Source organism: Actinia tenebrosa, unplaced genomic scaffold, assembly GCF_029948245.1.
Source record: "Actinia tenebrosa isolate PJP-AT-01 unplaced genomic scaffold, QUT_ActTen_1.0 PGA_scaffold5__44_contigs__length_20552954, whole genome shotgun sequence".
In the NCBI taxonomy this organism is placed as follows: Eukaryota; Metazoa; Cnidaria; class Anthozoa; order Actiniaria; family Actiniidae; genus Actinia; species Actinia tenebrosa.
The window spans coordinates 4,461,394-4,481,223 of record NW_028292582.1 but is presented as its reverse complement, the minus strand read 5'-3'; the positions used below and the strand labels follow the sequence as shown (position 1 = coordinate 4,481,223).

The window sequence follows — 19,830 nt, the reverse complement described above, 5'->3', positions numbered from 1 at the left end:
ATTGGGTCAATATACTCACTTAGAAGCGAAAATGGTACTCCCCCTCCCCTCGCAGGCTTACGGTGCTCTCGGCATGCTTATCTCAAACGAGGAAGATACTTTTTATTGGGGGAAGGGCTGAGGGTTCAGAGGGGAGGGGTCTTCAGTAAAAAAAAATTAATTGTATGAAGGGTCAAACCTTTTTAATTTGATGAAAGCTGTTTCCTTGTTTGCTTTATAGGAGGGTCATGAATTTTTTCCTTTTTGAAAGATGGAAACTAGGGCTGCAGACATCTTAAGAAAATTTACTGCGAATCTCAAAACCCTTCTCCCCTCCATGTTTCGTCCCCTAAAACAGTCCTACGATGCACTGCAATGCCCACTCGATCCAGTCTTTCCTTAACTTAGGAACGGCTAAGTTAGAATCAAAACTATTTTACATACGAGATTTTATTTCCAAAACCTTTTTCTCAAATAATGAATATCAATAGAAATAGTAACATTTTTATTGAGAAAGCTATTGTTTTTTTTTTAAATGCGTCTATGGTAAGCTCGATTCATCGTTGATTTGCATACATTTTAATTTCATACAGTGGGTTGCCTGTGGTATGGCCATTCTACTTATTTGAGCTTTAGTGTGTTTTGCTTTAAATTAATACCTATAACTCGTAAAACCACAAAATAGTATCATTGAATCGTATATTCAAAGAATATTTAGCGAACTACTTTATATTCGGAAATTCTAGCTTTCATGATAGCAGCCATGATGGAGATTATAAAAGCCCTCTAACATGGTTCCTTGTTACAAAAATTTACGAACATTCTTCATTTCTAAATTTTAAAAAATCTTACTTTATATCTATATCAAAAATCTGAATTTATTTTAAATTTTTCTAGACACAGGTATTCGTCGAGTTACAAATTCAGTTCAAATTCCAGAAAATGAAATAATAGAATAGAATAGAGTAAATCATTTCATGACTAAAGCGCTATAAATAAGTACAAGCTTTCCTAACGGAAGACAACGAAAAACTGGCAAAGAGCCCATCCAGACGCGAATCTTAGGGCTAATTTCAGAGACAAAAGATGGCGGCATCTTTTCTTCGCTTTAATCAATAAAGCCCCACAATGCCATGCGAGACGAAAACTCGTTACCAGTCTTCCTTTAAACTTCGTAAAAGGAAATCAAGAACTACATAGTGTGCATTGATTGTAAATAATAACAAAAATATCAATCAGTTATTTATCTCTAATAGTTATTAAATTGTAGTGATCTAATAATAAATGTCATATAACTAAAACGTCATTTTAAAAGTGCAAATATAAGACAATTTGTCTCGATAAAATATGTATTGATCGTAAATAATATATGAATATTTATCGCTAATATTTATCAAACTACAAGCATCTAAATTACATGACTAAAACGCCATTTAAAAAATTCATTTAGAAAGCGTTCATTATTTTCTGAGGGGTAGGATAAGGGATACTTAACTTTTTGTTTTTTAAAAGGAAATATTTCCTAACCTTTATATATCCCTTGTCTTCTCAAAATCGCCTGCCTCCTCCTTGCCCTAAATAACGAACGCTCACTAAAGCAGTATTAAAGTGTGACCACTAATTTTAGAAAATATATGAATACTTATCTATCTCTAATATTATTAAAACATTTCCGTGCATAAATATTTTATTAATTTCTTGCACAATTTGTCTAATTTAATTCTCAATGCAGTGGGATTTTCTGTTGCTACCGAAGGACACTTAGCTGCGCATACTGCTTGTGGTCTTGGATATATATTCTTAAGACGAAATTTCATTCATTAGATGAGTAAGATATATATGTATCTGTAAAATAATTGTAGCAAGAACAATTCTCGCACAGCGAGAAAGTTTGTCGAACCGTTAATATTCAGTTGCCATGGTAACGTCATCCCTTCAATTTCAATTACGTTGCCATGGTAAGCATTCTAGTACACAGGTGTGTGGTAGTAGTTTCTGTCCACTGGTACGTAATGTACGTACGTCATTGGAGGGGGGATGAATTGTTGGTGGCATGTGCACATACCCTCGCCGCAGGCTTTCTTCTTCTGGACTTGGTCAACTGTCACTTCGTGTTTGCGCACGCGGGCTCGGCGATTTGAAAACCAGACCTAAAACAGTAATACAGCGGATGCTCTTAGACTCACTTGATATCGGGAGTGCAATTTTTTAAATGCTTAATTACTTACTTGATTAAGCTAAATCTCAAGATAACCTTTTAACTTGGGCATAATTTTTTCCCCATTTCAGACCACGTGTCATTCCCTAGAGTATCATTTCTTTGTTTAACGGTTGCGCAAAAGAAGAGAATTTAGAATATAGAATTAAGAGAATGAAACGTAGTCGCATCATCATTAGCCGATCAGAAACGATGATTTTTAAAATATTTTTAAACAAATTAAAATATTTAAAAATATATATATTAAAATATTGTATAATTGTCTAAAGTACCTGGACTCTTGCTTCAGTCAAGTTCAGTCTGTGCGCGAGTTCTTCCCGCGTGTACACATCCGGGTACTGTGTTTTCAGGAATGCTTTCTCCAGTTCCCCAACCTGTGCAGAGGTGAACTTAGTTCGGCTTCTCCGCTGCTTGCGAGATAACAAGAAGTCTTTGTCATAAAGTGATGGGCTGAAGTCGTTTGAAGACGGGGTCTTGGGAGGCGGTGGAGACTCGGATTCAGAGTCTAAAAGAACGAAATTGATAATAAGACTACTGTAGTATAGAAACTAGCGCATTAATTTTAGCTGAAGGGGTGCTTGCAATATAGAGCTCTTGCAGTCAGTGTTAACCCCATTTCATCGTCAAAATATTCCACAAATACCAACAATAGTATAAAAAATGTACATTTTCAACACTGATGCACTTTGAAATTCCACAGACATTCACTAAAACACGAAAATTCTAAGGCCTAGGGCAAACGTCGAACTTTCCATGCACCGAACTTAATTACATCAAAGAATGCCGCCTCATTATCACCTGATATCCATTGTTTTTAATGAGTTCGGTGCATGGAAAGTTCGACGTTTGCCCTAGGCCTAAACAAAATCAAGACAAACACTGCCATGAGCAACAGAATTTGAACTAACAGAGTATCAAAAATTGCGAAACTGATACTGACGGATGACTTAGTTGAAAATTATTCTGCGGATTTATTTTGCAAAAAAAAATGATGCAAAGTTCTTTATTTATCTCGAACAAGTTTTGGTCTAGAATAGCCGATGGTGTAATGACGCAACTGAAAAGGCGCTACTCACGCAACAGTTATTTAAAACTTACACAGCATGAACAATATAATCGCTAAAAAAAACTTTTATTGATCAAGAAATTAGAAAGCGGCAAACCGTAGGTGTTACTTTATGATACTGCAAATCCAACTTCTTGTGTTTTTTTTTATGGGCAAAATGTGCGAACAATTGTCATAAGAAAAGTCCAGTTTAAAATAACATCTGGGGAAAGATATCGATTTAGCAATGGTTGATATCAGATATAAAAAGCCTTCGTTACTTCCAGTACTTGCACTGATCAATATACATACGAGTCGTATGCATGGTGTAAGTTAAATGAGTTCCGGCAAGAGTTTAACGACTGAAAATATCAGTCTATCGCAGACCTTTTTCACATGGTTTACTTTTGTTTTGGCTTGCTACGCATTTGTTAACGGAAAATTCAGCCCGTTTGAGCTTTTGGCCATGCATATGTTCACGCTTAGGAAACGAGCCAAGCACCGGATTTTCTAACAGTATTTAAACTCAAATAACTTAAAATATTTTGGCTCAAAAATTAATTTAGAAACACTTTTCCGTGTCTTGCTGACACTACAAAACTTCTTGCTACGTCACAGGCACAATTGATCTTGGTTCGTTGATTCCTGAGTATTCACATCCTGTTTTCAAGCCATTTTGAATATAAATCTATCTCTTTAATGATGTTTTAACAAGCTTGTAGGTAAGGGACAAACACTAAAAACATCACTTTTCTTGGATTATAAGTTGTCCTTGGTGTTGAAATAAAGTTTCTTGGGGAATTATTATGACGTATGAGGTTCTGCTCTTTAAAATTAGTTCCATATGATTAAATCAGTTACATAACATTTAGCATGACTTCTTCGAGAGATCGATGGACTCATAAACACTAGATTTTCATTTAAGAAAAAAATATTTTAAAAAGTTTAGTGGGCTGTAAAATAACTTTACTAGTTGAAGGCCAATGAATCATTTGAACTAAGAATGTTGGATTTAATTATAACTGAGTCTTGCAATATTTTCTCTAAGATTTCTAGATTTCCTTCTTAGGAAGAGCTGCGCTGAAATATTGTTGTACTTCAGGCAAAATTACTTTTGTGTGGAAGAACTGAGGGCGTTAAAAAAATAGAAAATACAGGGATTCAAGGTTGTGTATTCTTCCAGGGGTGCATGTTACGTCATAGCCGCCATGTTGTTGTACAATGACAAAGCATTCCTCATTAGCTTCTCTTTTTTAATTTTTTCAATTCAACTTTACCACTATGAGGTAACACTCTCTTAACTCGTTAGATTAACCTGCATGGTGGCTGTTTTGAGTCATGACGTTGTACCCCAAGACTAAATAGAAAACGACAAACGCGGTTCATAATTCCTTGCAGGAAACGTTACATGCCAGTTACAGCGAACAATACAATGAGCACTATCTTTGTAATAAAAGACACGGATGTTGACCAGCAAAAAACTCTTAGCTAGGAAGGCATTCTTTGCCTATTCTTGACCTGCACTAATTTTTTATGCTATAGTTTAGACGTATTTTGTATTAGCGAAATTGTGTATGCCAACACGTTCGTGACTTTAAAAGAAAGCTTCCACATTGTCCAATATATCTGATATATAATATGATACGGAAAATACGTACTTAGATTTAAAATGTTAAGAGAATGATAAATGTTCATACAATATAACAGAGCAATTTTAGATTCAGGAAAGTTAAGAATTTACATGGCTGCATGACGTCATTACCTCGCGAATGCTTTCGCGTCATGTGACCATGAAACGAATCTACGAATCAAGATATGGCGACAACTAAGATCAACCATAAATAATTAACCATTATGTTAAACACGCGTGCACAAAAGCAGTAATCAATGTCTCGTGTGTCTATTAAAAAAAGCGAGTTTCTGAAAGCTAAAATATTTGAGAAAGGAGGGCGTTGAATTAAAATATTTAAGTGTTTTAACTGAGAATCTGTTCTGACATGAATAAAAATGCGGAATTAGAAACTCGAGTGTTTTTATCATGCTTGACTAACACTCTCTTACCCTTGAAGTACAAAAGTTAATATCAGAATCTGCAAAGTAGATTACATTTCTTTTGAAAATACACAAAAATTTTGGTCGAGAAAATAAAAAAGTCGAACTAAGGATCGTTGTTTTGCTTATTCGTCTTCTCTTCGCGTGACTACATACGGGCTCCTTATTTTGTTACTGCGGAACTGCGGAGTATTCATTAATAATCATTGTTTTCCCGTCGGCTATGGATATTGAACTGACTTCTGTTATATTCTGATGTCAATAATGGTCCATTTCCTAACAAATGAGTATTGAAAATCGTCTCCTCGGCTTGTTAATTATAGAATGAAATATTTAGCTTCGCTCCTATTAACTGCTCTGGTGGCGTTTAGCGATGTTTGAATTGATACACGGTGTAAGTTACACGGTCACTAATAACCGATTCCTATGGTGCGTGTTTATAAGCAAACAAAAAATTTATCGGAAATGCCATTACAAAACAAAGTGCGAATCGCTTTTGATGTACGCCATACTTGACACTCGAACCCTTCAACTTTTGTCCTTACTTTCAAGAAAGTTACTCCTAAAAAACTGATTAAATCGAGTTCCTCTCTGGGCAAGACTTCTTACATTTTTGTTTGATTCTTCAGTTATTACATAATAATGCATGTGCTAGTTGAGGCGTAAAGCCGGAAAAAATCAACGACATCCTCGCGCACTTCATCATGCCACACAGAATATGAAGGAAAAAAAGATATTATAAACATAGTAATGAGAGGTGTCAAGAAGCGTAAAATAAGCAATAGCACGGTTATTTTTTATTAAGTATGAGTATGCAAACCTTCAGCTTTGATTTTCACGTCAGAATCCTGGTGTTTGTTTTGCGGTAGGCTCAGAATGTTGTAGATGGAGTACGAGCTTTCAAAAGATGAACTTGAACTTTTTCGGCTGCTGTCGCTTGTTGCAATTTCTTCTTTTTCATCACTGCTACTTGAAGATGAGCTTTCTCTTCTGTCCCTACTCCCAGCATCACTCGACACTTCTTTATCCTTTCTAGCAATCCTCGATTTCAGTACCTGACTGATGTCTCCAAGTGATGGAACCGTTAACCTGTTGCAGACACCTTCCCGAATAAGCCTTTCACGAACCTCGCAGGAGAACATTCCAGGATTCTCAATGCAGTATTCTTCAATCTTTCGCCCGATGTCTGGAGTCACATCTCTTGGCTTGCTAGGACTTGAAGAAGCACCTGGTTCAATGGAGCCCGTCTCTTGATAACGACAAAGAATTTTACTGACGCAGCCATGAGATACTCTGAGCTTCCTGCTGATGTCCGAGGGACGGACACCCAGTTGTGCAAGCTCGATTATCCTGACTCGTAACATCTTTGGAAGAGGTCTACCATTGATGAAGACTCCTCCTAATTGATTTACTTTACCCTGACCTGTAGAATCAACCAAACAAACAATGACTAGAAAATAATAGTAAAAAACATGGTAATTTATTGCCTATCTTAACTTGGGCAAATATTTTCTATTGAAAAATACAGGGAAATTGTGAAGATATGAAGAAAAATGGATAAGCTGAAAGAGTTCCTTTGTTGTCATCTATTGTTCGTTTTGATACACTCAGTGACAATTCATTAATATTCTTCACAGTGGCATACGAACTGCAGTACCAAAGGTATTTATTTGTTTAACGTTGGTGTTAGTCAAGACTAAATATTTTTTCAAGACGTAAACAAAGAAACCAAGCATCTTGAAACTTGTGCAAGTGTTAGTGAATTCAGAGCCACCGGAAACTGTCTTCAAGTTCTCGTTTAAGATTTTTATACAATTTGATAGGAAACCGGTTTGTGACTAGATTTTACTAGACAGATCTCAGACATATAGCCGTGTAGTTCCAATTGCTTGATCAATGGAGAGTAGTTAATACAGAAACTTTGAGGATAGGGAAATACTTGATCGAAGTGTAGCCTACTGAACACGGAAATCGAGCAAGGCACCAATTGCAAAGACTTGAAAATCTTTAATCCCAAATATGTCTCATTAACTAAAGAGAATTCAAACCACGCACTGTGTAATTGTCTATTTAGTAACTACATCTTACCTCCAAGATAACCATCCATAATGAATACTCCTGAGCTTCAGAGAGGATCTTTGATTTATTAGATGAAGCACTAGTTGAGAAGACCCAACCACTTGACAAGCTTTAACGAGCACAGCTCTACTAAATTGAAAATGCTCTCTCATACGCTTTGTTGAAGTTGACTTAGACAATCATGACGTATCTTCCATTTTTGGTGAGAAAATCGATTAGGCAACGTAAACTTTCCATGATATTGGCCCTTATAGAGGCAAGCCTTGTCCTATAAACATCAAGCTTTAAGCAAGATTGTTTGTAAAGAATTTGCCTCGGAGGCACCTATCGCGTGACGAGAGATAATTCATTTAGTTTGCCAGACAGACGCAAGCGAGTCACTATACAAAAGGCTTGTTTAATGCTTGCTTGATGCACCTGGGGTGGCAAAGATATATTCCTGGTGGTTCTGGCGTAGAGTTCGGGTGAAGATGTTTGTAAGGATGAGATATTGCGTGCCCTTGGCAGCCTTTCTTCGTGACATGAATGACTAGCTCAAAACGAGTACTTCATACACGGTCTGGTAGCTGCGTGTGGCCTTTGAAGCGAACGATTCAAAAGTTAATTAATACTTAAATTTGAGCAATTTTCCCTGAAACCATAGTTTTACAGAGAGAGCACATCCTTAGCTTAAATGAAGTTTATCACTTTCTTTCTTTCTTTCTTTCTTTCTTTCATTCTTGGCTTTTCATACAATTCTCTCCTCTCTTGTCCTCGTGCATTCTTCTTCTCAATGGTACACCTGTACGCCTTCAATACACTTACCAAGTAGTAAGAAAATCTCGCCAAGGTGACTTCACTCTACATTTTAATTTCAAACAATCAAATAAAATTTCAATAACGACTCTTGTAACCATTCTCATGGATCGGAGAAGAAAATAAGCCATTTATAATGATGAAAAGTTATAGTAGAAAGATAATGATAATTTAATGAGCATACCCAATGCAGAAACTTGGATTGAAAAGCTCGACCTTAGTTAATGGAGCGGAATGGTTGGGAAACCTATTGTTCTAGGTCTTCGTTCAACTTGATCCATTGTTATACAAATGGTTTCCATTGTTGACGTTGACCGTGCACAGAGAAGAAAAAATGGTTCTGTACTTTGTTCATAGTATTAGAGAATATGGAATTTTTTTCCCTATAAACTCGTTCTAAAATAGTTATTATTTGTTTATCGAAAAAGGAAATTGCCTTTTTTCATGCTTTCTTACTTATCATCTAGTAATTTAACTGTATCTGCGCGGAAATATTTATCCGCATACTTTGTGTTCATCGGATGAAAGTTTTGACTTTTAATAAGGAAAGCAGTATTTACAGCGATACTTGATTTGAAGATGAGAATATGTGGACCGCGTAGCACAAGATATAGAAATATAGATAAGATATAGTGCTTGGGAACGAGGTTATTCCGGGCGAAAGACCCTTGGAATTAAATTCGGAAAAATTAATTTCCGACCTTGCTTTCTTTCGCCCGGAATAACCTCGTTCCCATATTCCTATATTTCTATATTTCTATATCTTCAGATACTTGATTTGGTTCGCCAGTGTGCAGTTGCAGTGTGCAGGTTCGGCCAGTATCACGGTTCAATCTCAAACGCAAAACAATTTCTTTATTCTATGGAGTTTCCAAACCATTTCACTCCATTAACTGTTTACACCTATTTTCAAAATGACGCGACCTGTGTAGTTGGCACTTGAAAGGTATTTATTGTGTTTTGGCTGCCGTCAATCAAACTTCGCACGATTAGTTTTCATTCAAAAAAGCCCAAAATGATCTTAAAGTTTCAAACGTTTGAATATTACAGAAAGAAAAACAAGTTTGCTTCGTTTCAGAATTAACAAAGCAAGGATTTCGCAAGAGCAAGCCGTTTTCATATTTTATGGACGGCAGCCCAAACAAAGAAAACGAGACGAGTCTTGAGCAGCGCCGGTCGCGTAATTCTAAAAATATAGGTGTAATATATACCACTTATATATAGCGACGATGAAGTAGCTTGCTAACAAAGAACATCTCTTCATCGAGAGGTTTTTCATTAAAAGTAATTCTAGAGCATTCCATTCGGCTTTATTTAGAGCCCAAATATATATTTTCAACGATATGCGAAATAGGAATAAGCATAAGAAGTCCCTTATCGATGAAAACTTATTTGGATTTATTTAACAGTTTAATATTCTACAGGAGCACACAACGACGAATTTCACTGTTTTGCGATCGAATTGTTACAAAAAGTATTTAAAGGTTTAATTCTTTTATGTTTGAGTAAAAAAAAGTATTGCTGTGAAAGAGTCACCCCCTCCGCGTTCCCAGCGGGATTATAATGAAACTAAACAACCAGCAAAAAGGATAAGTTGCATGCCAGCCAGCAAATACTGAGACTAAGAGACCTTTGCCAGCCAAGGGCTCGCCCTCGTAACGTGTTCAAGCCAGCCAGCGTTCTAATCGTAATATTTCCTGCTGCCAGCAACTGTATTAATACAATAATTTGATAATTGAAAGGTGAACCTTGATTCTACCATCTCCCAGGAGGCCTTTGGCTTCACTGACTATTGTAATGTTGTAAACGAATTTATAATATGAAATTACGGAGGACGTACTGTATGCTTTGTCACACAAAATAAATAATTATTGTTCAAAATCAATTCTATACTTAGCCGCCTTTCAAAATTGATGGAATTGGCGCCATTTCGTTTGTTTGTATTTTCCAGTTTGCCGGCTCGCGAGCGCCAAACCTGTTTTTCATTGAATTATTCAGTTGGAGCTGTTCTTAATAGTGTCGGTTCTACTAAGATTTTGTGACTTCGACAGATGCAGTGAAAACTATACATTCTCTTATGGCAATATCTAGCTTTTAATACTCGCGCTGTTGCGAAAAAAATACGAAGAAAATAATTGCATAAGTATATGAAAACCAAATTAAAAAAATACATTTTATGCGTTGATTTCACAGATGAAAGAGTTTCAAATAGTATAATATAAAGAGTTAATGAATTTCCGGATTATTTTCTTCGATAAAAATTTCAATTGAATGGAGTGTGTCACACGACACACAAAAACCAATGAAAACTTTTTATATGAAACAATTTTACGGCATGCATACAATCAAATACCGCGAGGACTTTGGTAACGGATGAACGAATGTCCTTCAAATTCATCGTACAGGAATAACGCTATTTCCTTTTGCTGAAGTTTCCTTACGCCGTGTCTTCAAGCATTTGTTTCACACTGCTATGTTTACCGGGGTGTCGTAGTTGTCATTACTTTTACTGCTATCTCAAATGCAAGACTGCCTCAACTGGAAACCAATTTTTTTAACGGACGAATTGAAAACAAAGTTTTACGAACTAAATTATAAGCTTTGTTACTGTGACAGGCATGTGGAGCTTGTGTATATATTTTTCTAAACACCGTATCGAAATGGCTTTGTTGATTTTCGGCAAGTTGAAAAAAGTTGTACCACGAATTAAAACACTTTGTGAGCATTCAAATTTACTCTAATAAGGTTTCTTGAATTTGAAATTAAGCGATATTAATAACCACTATTTATAAATACTTCATTTGTTATCATATGGTAAAATATTGTCCTTCCTTTTGGTGTTTGGTAGAACTTAAATCTTGAAATCCCATAGTGCATTGTGGTCATGATTTAGTCTAGGGATGATGCAATAATTACAGTAGTGGAGTTGGGATCTACAAGGCTATAAATAGCTTTTTCTTAGATACATATTCCATTCTTCCTTTGGCTTTACTGAAAACTAAACAAGTTATAAAACTACTTTAATTAGCTACTTTCATTGCTCAGCTATTTTAAGCAAGCATGTCTGAATGGCTAGAAGAAAGGTCCGTGAAAAGACCAGGGACGACCATGTCTGGCATGTAATGGTGCTGGAATCTCTGACAGCAAAGGTAAGAATCGTCTGTGTCTCGTACCTCCTGGACCTTCCTGGACGTTTGTCTGTTTTTAGCTCGCCTGTTTGAAAACCAGACCTGAGAAAAAAACATGGTTCAAAGTGTAAATCCTCAAAAATCATCTTGAGCTTGCTCAAGTTGAATAGCTCTTTCCTTGAGTGATGACCGCGAAACAATGGCTCCAATCATTCAAGGTTGACCACATTTGCTATATTTCATCAAGTCCAACCTCGACTTGCTGCCATGTGTTGTGATCGCTCAAGCAAAATCGGGAAAGGTATATATATATATATATATATATATTTAATGTAAGCTAGGCGGAGCTTGGTGTGTATATAGCACATCCTTCCCTCCCTCCCTCGCTCCTTCCCTCTCTCCCTCCCTCCATCTCTCCATTCTTTACTTCCATTTTATCCATCAATTTCTCCATCCATCCCTGCATTCATCCTTTACCAACTCATCCATTTTGCATTTCAAGTAGATAATAGTACGGATACAACGTTTACCCTGATTCTTGTTTCATTAACGTCTAAATCTCTTGATAATTTTTGTCGTTCGGGAAGTCCTGGGTACTGGTTACGCATAAACTCTTCTTGAAGAATCTGGATCTGTTGTCTTGTAAAGTGAGATCGCTGGCTTTGTTTTCGTAGTGTTTGCGGTGCTTCTCTTTCCGTGTCCGCGGACGTTTGTTCAAGAGTTGACGATTCCTGAGGATCTGAAATATTTCGCGTAAAAATTGTTTAAAAATATCGAATAAGGAATCGAACGGAAAAGAGGAATTAATGGCTTTTTCGAAGTTTGGGCTCCCTGTGGAATCAGTGGATTATTGTATTTAAATTTCGGCTTCCAAATTTACCATTTTTTATGCAAGTAAAGTTCGTTTCAATAAGTTTAAAAGGAAAATGGCGGCATATAGTCTAACCTATTTGTTATACCTTATTTATTGCACTCATGATAGGCTTTCAAGCAAAGAGTTCTCGATACAAAACCGGAAGTAGCTTCAATATAGTTCTACTTCCGTTTTTCGTAAGTCACATGACATTTTCGAGGGAGTTTTGAATAAAATGGCGGACGAGTCTCGTGCACTTTGTCAAGCAAGCAAAAACCATCAAAAATGTAGAGTTATTTTGGGGTTTTCCGTTGAAATTAGAACGCCAATCTTTTTAAGACACCAAAAGGTAAGTAATTAGTACGATTTTGCCTGTCAAAAAGTTATAAATTCGTTGCTAAAATACATTTTGAATTTTCCATTCAACTAACTCAGGTCAGTAAACCTACTCGCGCGATGTAGTTGAATGAAAAAAATAAAACTATACTTTAAGCTTAAATATTGGTATATTTGAATTCCTCTGCCATATCCTTTCTAACTTATTCCTGTTGGCCTTTTGTTTTCTATCTTGGACAATGGAAAATAGGCGACTGAAAGTCTGCAACATAAGATGAAGAAACTGTTGTACTTCTACTCTATCATTGTTTTTGCATAAAGTACTTTCGAGGTAAGGTTTTGACAGTATTTGCAAACATTTGGTATTTATATCATTATTTATGAGGATATTTTATTGATGGGGACAGATCAAATCCTTTCTTAATAATAAACTAATAAATTAGGCAACCTGCGCTTCTAAAAAATCCTTTACGAGAGGAGTAGGGGAAGGGAAATGATCCACTCCCCCTCCCCCCTAAGTACTTCAAAATTATTATATTACAATTGCACGTTGGGAATATATATTTTTATAACGTTCCTTTAGTTTTACTTTGACGAGGACGGAATCAAAAATTAATGCATTAATATAATGATAATACTGAAAACCATCATTACTATATTTTAGTCTACATACCAGATTCAACTTCATTATTCGGTGTTACAGCAGCTATTGTCTTTTCTTTACTCTCCTTATTATTTAATATTTCATCGATGGAATGTTTATAAGGTTTTGACATCACCCTGTTCGTTTCGCTTCGTTCTTCCCGAAAGTGTCTCGATCTTTTATCGATTACCTTTTCTCTCCTCCAAGTCGAGCTTCGGCACGCATCGTTCGTAAGGCGGCTTCGATCGATATTTTTCGGGCCTACACATTTTAGAGGCGGAGGGCAGTCCAAATCTCTTGTGCTTGGTAGCTCGCGGTGAATTGGAGAGACTTTACAGGGTCTTATGTCGCTCTCCTTCAATAGGAACTTAGACCGATCCAAACCTGCAAACCCTGGCTCCATCGAGCCTGTTTTCTTGTATTTAGCCAAAAGTTTGCTGATACATCCATGCGTGATTTTCATTTGACGGCTTATATCACATGGTCTGACTCCTAGGCGGGCAAATTGGAGGATCTGCATCCTGATATCTTGAGGGAGGGGTTTGCCGTTGACGTATCGTCCACCAAGCTGATTGACTCTCCAGGGATCTGGAAATAAATAGAAAACGGGTGAGGTCCAGGAAAGAGTTATCTGCAAAGAAAGGGATGATTTTTGTTCTTTATGGGTCCTTGTAAATGAAGACGCGAGACGCGATGGAAGGGGGGAGGGGTAGTACTTCGACTTACATAGTCCCTCTATTAACTATGCGTAGTCTACACAGGGATGTAACGTTGGATAAGTAGGGTTTTACTGCTGTACGTGTTGGCTGTCTTCAGGGACAGCGGAGCTGTAGGGTACATTTACAGAAATAAAAATAGTACAATCATATACTGAAATATCAAATTTAATTAAATTTTAAATTATCAGTGCACTAAGATATTCACTTATTTGTTCTGAGACTTGATTTTTACTTAGCGATTTCCTATACGCAAGAGATCAGAATGTTTTTTCCAAAGAGCATTAAATTTAGAAATTTAATTGTAGTTTATTTTTCATCACTTTTGTGACATTTCTTTAAAGTTATGTTTTCACAAGTGTCAGGTTGTCAAGATTAAGAGCACGAATGAATAACAGATCTATTTTCTTCTATCTTCAAGTCTTTAGCAATACAAGAGTTGAATGATCTAATCAAAGACCGCTTTAAAATCAAGTTCGGTGGAAAATTTCGTCGAGAAAATTTTAGGTTTTTTTTTTTTTGTCTAGTAATTAATTGTTGCTGAATGTAGTCAAAACTGAGCTTTATAAAACTTTGTTTTGAATTTCTTTTTATGATTTATTTGGACGCCAAAGTTGTTTATTGATAAATTATATCGCGACTCTTCGCCTATTCATTTCTCTAAATTTATTTAATCTATCTGTGTCAGTAATTCAGTCTTTATCATTAATTTGTTCGTCTTCCTGTTGATATGTTTCTTGATATTGTTTGAGATAAATATGTCCTTTAGAAAATTACGATTTAAAAAAATCACGAGTCTTTGCTTTTTGTTCACTTGGTGTCTTGAGATTGGTATTCTACATAGATAAGTTCTACACAAACGTTCGAACAGTTGTTAAATGTTTACTCTATTCTCGTTTGCCTTGGAAATCTTTAATGCGATCTAGATATTCTTATTCTTAAACTCACTTATTTTTAGTGACCTCTATTCTTTTGGAAGAAAATGTGTCTTTCAATTATGTATTTTTTCTTTTCTCGCTTTGTGTCATGAGCTGGAAGTAGTTCTGTTCAGGTTGAACACTTGTTTACCGTCTATTTCCATACATATTTTTTATCCGCAATCTTATCCCTTCATAAAGTCTATACTGGCTGTATACTTTAGCCTTTAGGAAAATATTTTCCCTCTTCAAATCTCACTGCTTTCAGTTCTTTATCAAGTTTATGTTGTGATATGAAAATAATCAATTGTGTTCAGGTTAAACAGTTATATACTCTATTTCTATCTAACATGAAATTTTTATCAACAATGCTATTCTTAAACTCGATTGCCTATTCTTTAGGAAAAAAATTTCCTTCAAATCTCACTTTTATAGTTTTTCCCGATTTGTTTTTTGAGTTGAAAATAATTGTGCTCAGGTTAAACAGTTATATACTTTAGTCTATCTACCATGAAATTTTTATCAGCAATGCTATTCTTAAACTCGATTGTCTATTCTTTAGGGAAAAAATTTTCCTTCAAAATTCACTTTTTTATTTTCACCAATTTGTTTTTTTGAGTTGAAAATAATCGTGCTCAGAAAACAGTCATATACTCTAGTATATCTACCATGAAATTTTTATCAGTAATGCTATTCTTAAACTATATTGTCTATTCTTTAGGGAAAAGTTTTTTCCTTCAAAATTCACTAGTTTATTTTTCCAATTTGTTTTTTGAGTTAAACAGTTATATACTCTATTTTTATGTACCATGAAATGTTTATCAGCAATGCTATTCATAATCTCTTTGAAAGATAGTAAAACACCTTATGTTTTCTCTAAACAAATGTTTCGGATATTTTACTCTATTCAATCCAACCACTTGACAATTCATTCAATATTTTCAATGTAGTACTTACAACATTGTGTATTCTTCCAGCATATCTCATAAACCTCGCTAGGCGAAATCATATCGAGCCTTTAAATCTAACTCCTTCAGCGAAAAATAAAACCAAAATCCTAGTTGTTGCCGGCCCCTTTTTTCATGTACTGAAGGCGTGGTCCTTTGTCTATTGACAGAACGTCTGACAAACAACATCTTGTTTAAAAACAATTTCTGCGCATGCGTACCAGTCTACCCACGTTTTCCCCCATCATCTCCAACTGTGAAGCATTGAGTTGGTTTTGTTAACGATATCATCCAAAAGTCGATTACTTACTTACTTTACAACCTGTTTGCGTGTGATGAGCTGTTTTTGCTCATTGACTAAGTGCTAACAATTAATGGCGTATTAGACTGTGTGACCTCCGGTACAAAGTCGTTTAACTAATACTCCTGGACCAGCTAGCTCAAGTATTTAGTAGGTGGTGTTTCTAATGACTCTGAAGTCAGTCACGGTGCACTTTTCCGACACTTTTGTGATGGATCTCATGTCTTTATGGTTTTGTTTAAGCCTTTGTGCGCCTCATCCATAAAGCTGTCCACTCGAATAAGAAAGGTGGAAAAATGCAAAGATGAGGTACAAAAGATTTTGCTTTAAGACAATAGCATCAAAGCTGTGCGGAGTTTTTCCTAAGGGGACAGTGAGGCTGCCTTTTTAGCGGCCTATTTGCGGACCTTTTAACGCATTTTGCACGGCTGTTTTTTATGTGATTGAAATGTAAGCCTTTAAAAACCTTACAAGGTCTCTTTAAAAAGTCCTGCTTTCTTTAACCGAAATAATAGATGTCCGACGAAGGTGTAGATAAGTCGGTCTAGAGCTAAACCAGTCTTCAATGTTAAGATTAGATTTCTTTAAAACAGAGGGGAGTGTTTTATAGCGCTTTGTTTTCTTGGTCTCTTTTTCATTAATGTACCAGAGTGAGCGTTCTCATATTCCTCTTAAATGGAAAACCATATGATTTAGAAAACGGCTGCAAGTTGTTTTCTATTTGAAGTTTTTCGAAACTCTCTCAGGTCAGCAATTTTGGGAATCCCTAATCGATCTGTTTTTAACCCTGCTACATTATTTTCATCTATTCTTTATAGAGAGCGAAATCTTCATCATCGAAGTAGCAAAAATGTATTCGAACTCAAACCTGCTGCAAAAAATTATATGAATTGAAAAACTCTCAGCTTAGCCAGCCATTTTAGGAATCCTTAATCAATCTTTTTCTTATCCTGCAAGAATAATGGTTTCATTAAAAGGGCAAAGACATTGCTGAAAAAGGGAAAACCTTTTTCTTTCAAAACGGGCTGCCAAAATATTTCTACGATAAAGTCAGTCAAAACTCTCTCAGTACAGCTTAATATTTTAGGATATTCTTCTAACTTGTTTATCCTACTAGGGCGTTTCGTCGTTTCATTAATAGTGCAGAGACAGGGATGTCGTCTTCATTGAAATAGGAAGACTCTTCCCACTTATAGGAATGTCAGCACCATATTGACTAAGCATCTCAGTTGGGGGGGTTTTAAGCCCCCCATTTGCTTTTCTGTTTTGATCTGAACCCGCCAAAAAAAAAAAAAAAAAAAAAAAAGGAAAAGGTTTAATCTTAAAATACTTTTATAATTCTGTTTAATCTAGCTTATATATTTCATCATTTAAAGACTAACTTTTGATTTTAAAACTTGGGTCAATAAATCCAGAAACGTTCTTTGACTTTCAGATCCGATTTTATTCCTGTGTGTTAATAAATCAAAAGCCAATTTAAGTCTATACGTAATACACTGTAATACTGAATGATACATGCGTTTTTACTTATCTTATTGTGCGCGTTATTGTCTACAGTTATCTAAAGAAAGATAGATGTTAAGGTCCTTAAAGTGTATTAAACACAATCTTTGCTATTTAGCTTTCGTAGATTTAAATTCGTTAAGGTAAGCACCCGGTGGACAAATCCATCTAAGGTTACTCCTCTTTACAACGCAGCCTTGTGAGAAAAACATCCACACGATGTCAAAAACTAAAATGTCAAATAACTTCTTCGTATATATTCAAAATAGGTTGTTGTATTAGATATTAGGAACCCGTCGCACGGGACTGCCAAACTACGGCGTATAATTTGATTACATATGCATAATCAAAGTTATTTCCCAAAGATGTTTATTTATAATTCTATAGGAATGGTTAGTAAAACAGTTTCAGATAAGAAAATAAGTGCTGAAAAAAAACTTTTATGTATGCATAGTGGGTTGAACGATTTCTCCCGGCGTTCCGGGTATCAATATGCGAGTAAATGTTTGTCTTTCTAACGCTTGATTTGAGAGTCTAGATTTTCATTGATTCACGCACTGCGAAAACCTACATGCCATCAATCTATTCATACACTTTTGTAGTTTGAATTCGAACAACTATGAGCCTAATTTGAGCCTAGTAAAATAGATTCATTATGCTATATTTGGGATTGACGAGAACCTCTTCTGAAACTAAACTTCAGTTTGAAGCAGTTACTATTTTACCCGTTGAGATGAAGAGGTATTCAAGATTGACAACATTTAATCAACAGCAGTAATGCTTTTGCACTTCTTAATGGATTATTTCATTCCGTATTAATTTTCTTTAATGTCAGTGAGCATAGCTATCTAATTTCTTTATGGCTCTTACCTAATGATTTCACTGTAGAGTGGATGGCTGGGATATTTTACGAAGGGAGAAAAATGGAAGGAAGAAATAAGAGAAAGGGATGATGAAAGGAAATGAACAAAGAAGAAGTGAAAAAAAAATGGGGCAAGAAAGAGAGGGAAAAAATTAAAGAGAAGAAAGAAAATTAAAGACTTGAAAAAAAGAAGGAATGAACAAAAAAGAAAAAGAAAATTGAGACGAAATAAAAAGTAAAAAAGGATAGAAAAAGAAAAGAAAACAACTGAAAAGAGAAATAGTTCTTCTATAGGTTTTTTAGTAGAAAACAAAAATCAAGTGTGGTAGGTTTAACCATAAAAACTTAAAATATCCATGAAAATACCGCAAATCTCAACCACCTTTACTTTTACTGAAAACAACTGAGCATCGACTGAGCTCGCCAAAACATCCCTCGCTATGAATCATGGTATAGAACAGAAGGCCATTAATAGAATGATCGGAGAGTCTAACTTGACCTTAACGAAGATCCCTGTGGTGCTGTGTTGCCAGCGAGGCTGGTTGTAAAAGAGTTTCAAACTGTGTATCCCCTTGTAACCACTTGACTAATTCAACTAAATTACCAATCAAGCCACAATAAATCCAAGCATATTACCGATATTAGAATCTACTTTGTCATAATGGAATTAACCGTACATAAACTTGATCAATTGCTGAAGAACACTCTTGAGTTGTGAGCAGTTTTGTCTTGTCTTGAGAATCTAAGATTTGATCTTGAGGACCGTTTTAGAACATCGCCAAGCTAGTGCAAGCCATAAGCGTAGAGCAGGATGAGAGAGAAAACATATATTTATTGTTAATGGAGTTAATTGGTTATTATTTTTATTTCTATCTTTGGAAAGAAATTGGAACGCAAAAGTAATGGCATGATGATAAAACAAGGGAATTGAGAAAGAAAACCTAATTGAACTTTGGAAATAAAAATATGATTAAATTAAGTAAACCTGTAAAATAATAAAAAATATATGTAACAAAATCATGTTTTGAAATAAGATTATGAATGGAAAATAAAGGTGGAAATAAAAATAAAAGTAAATAAGTAACAAGAGGTAGAAATAATGGTGCTAAAATAAGATTTAAAGTTCATTAAAACACTTGTAAAAAGAGGAAAAACTTCGGTAATAAACACAGTTTATCGTGCTCATTTGTTTATACATTATCGGTGATATTTTTTTTATTGAGTTGTCTTCACAAAGTCTACTCAATTACTCATTCATAAATTAAATTAATAGGTTTCCACTCTTATTTCCACGATTTTGTGAATTGTCTTTGCAGTTTTTAAGTGTTATTATAAAATAGAGGTTTTTAAACCTTAAAAGTTAAGCCTGGTTTCCACGTGTGCTTTAACGTGTTTTTTCCCGTGTGGATTTCTTTCTTTCTTTCAAGATAAAGTAATTCCATTTCAACCAAAAAAA

The 19,830-nt window shown here is 35.3% G+C and overlaps 2 protein-coding genes across 2 annotated transcripts; both read right to left on the bottom strand.

Annotated features, from left to right (window-relative positions):
* Positions 1 to 413: 413 nt before the first annotated feature.
* On the bottom strand, positions 414 to 7,879 carry LOC116303631 (paired box protein Pax-3-B). Its single transcript, XM_031713205.2, has 4 exons — positions 7,383 to 7,879; positions 6,115 to 6,717; positions 2,470 to 2,702; positions 414 to 2,129 (listed from the first exon to the last, which is right to left on the bottom strand). The coding sequence occupies exons 1-4, from the start codon at positions 7,399 to 7,401 to the stop codon at positions 1,947 to 1,949; spliced, it is 1,038 nt and encodes a 345-aa protein (XP_031569065.1). The 5' UTR covers positions 7,402 to 7,879; the 3' UTR covers positions 414 to 1,946.
* A 3,121-nt stretch (positions 7,880 to 11,000) lies between these two features.
* LOC116303636 (homeobox protein unc-42) lies at positions 11,001 to 12,362 on the bottom strand. Its single transcript, XM_089038010.1, has 3 exons — positions 12,356 to 12,362; positions 11,827 to 12,035; positions 11,001 to 11,398 (listed from the first exon to the last, which is right to left on the bottom strand). The coding sequence occupies exons 1-3, from the start codon at positions 12,360 to 12,362 to the stop codon at positions 11,219 to 11,221; spliced, it is 396 nt and encodes a 131-aa protein (XP_088894136.1). The 3' UTR covers positions 11,001 to 11,218.
* Between the last annotated feature and the right edge of the window lie 7,468 nt (positions 12,363 to 19,830).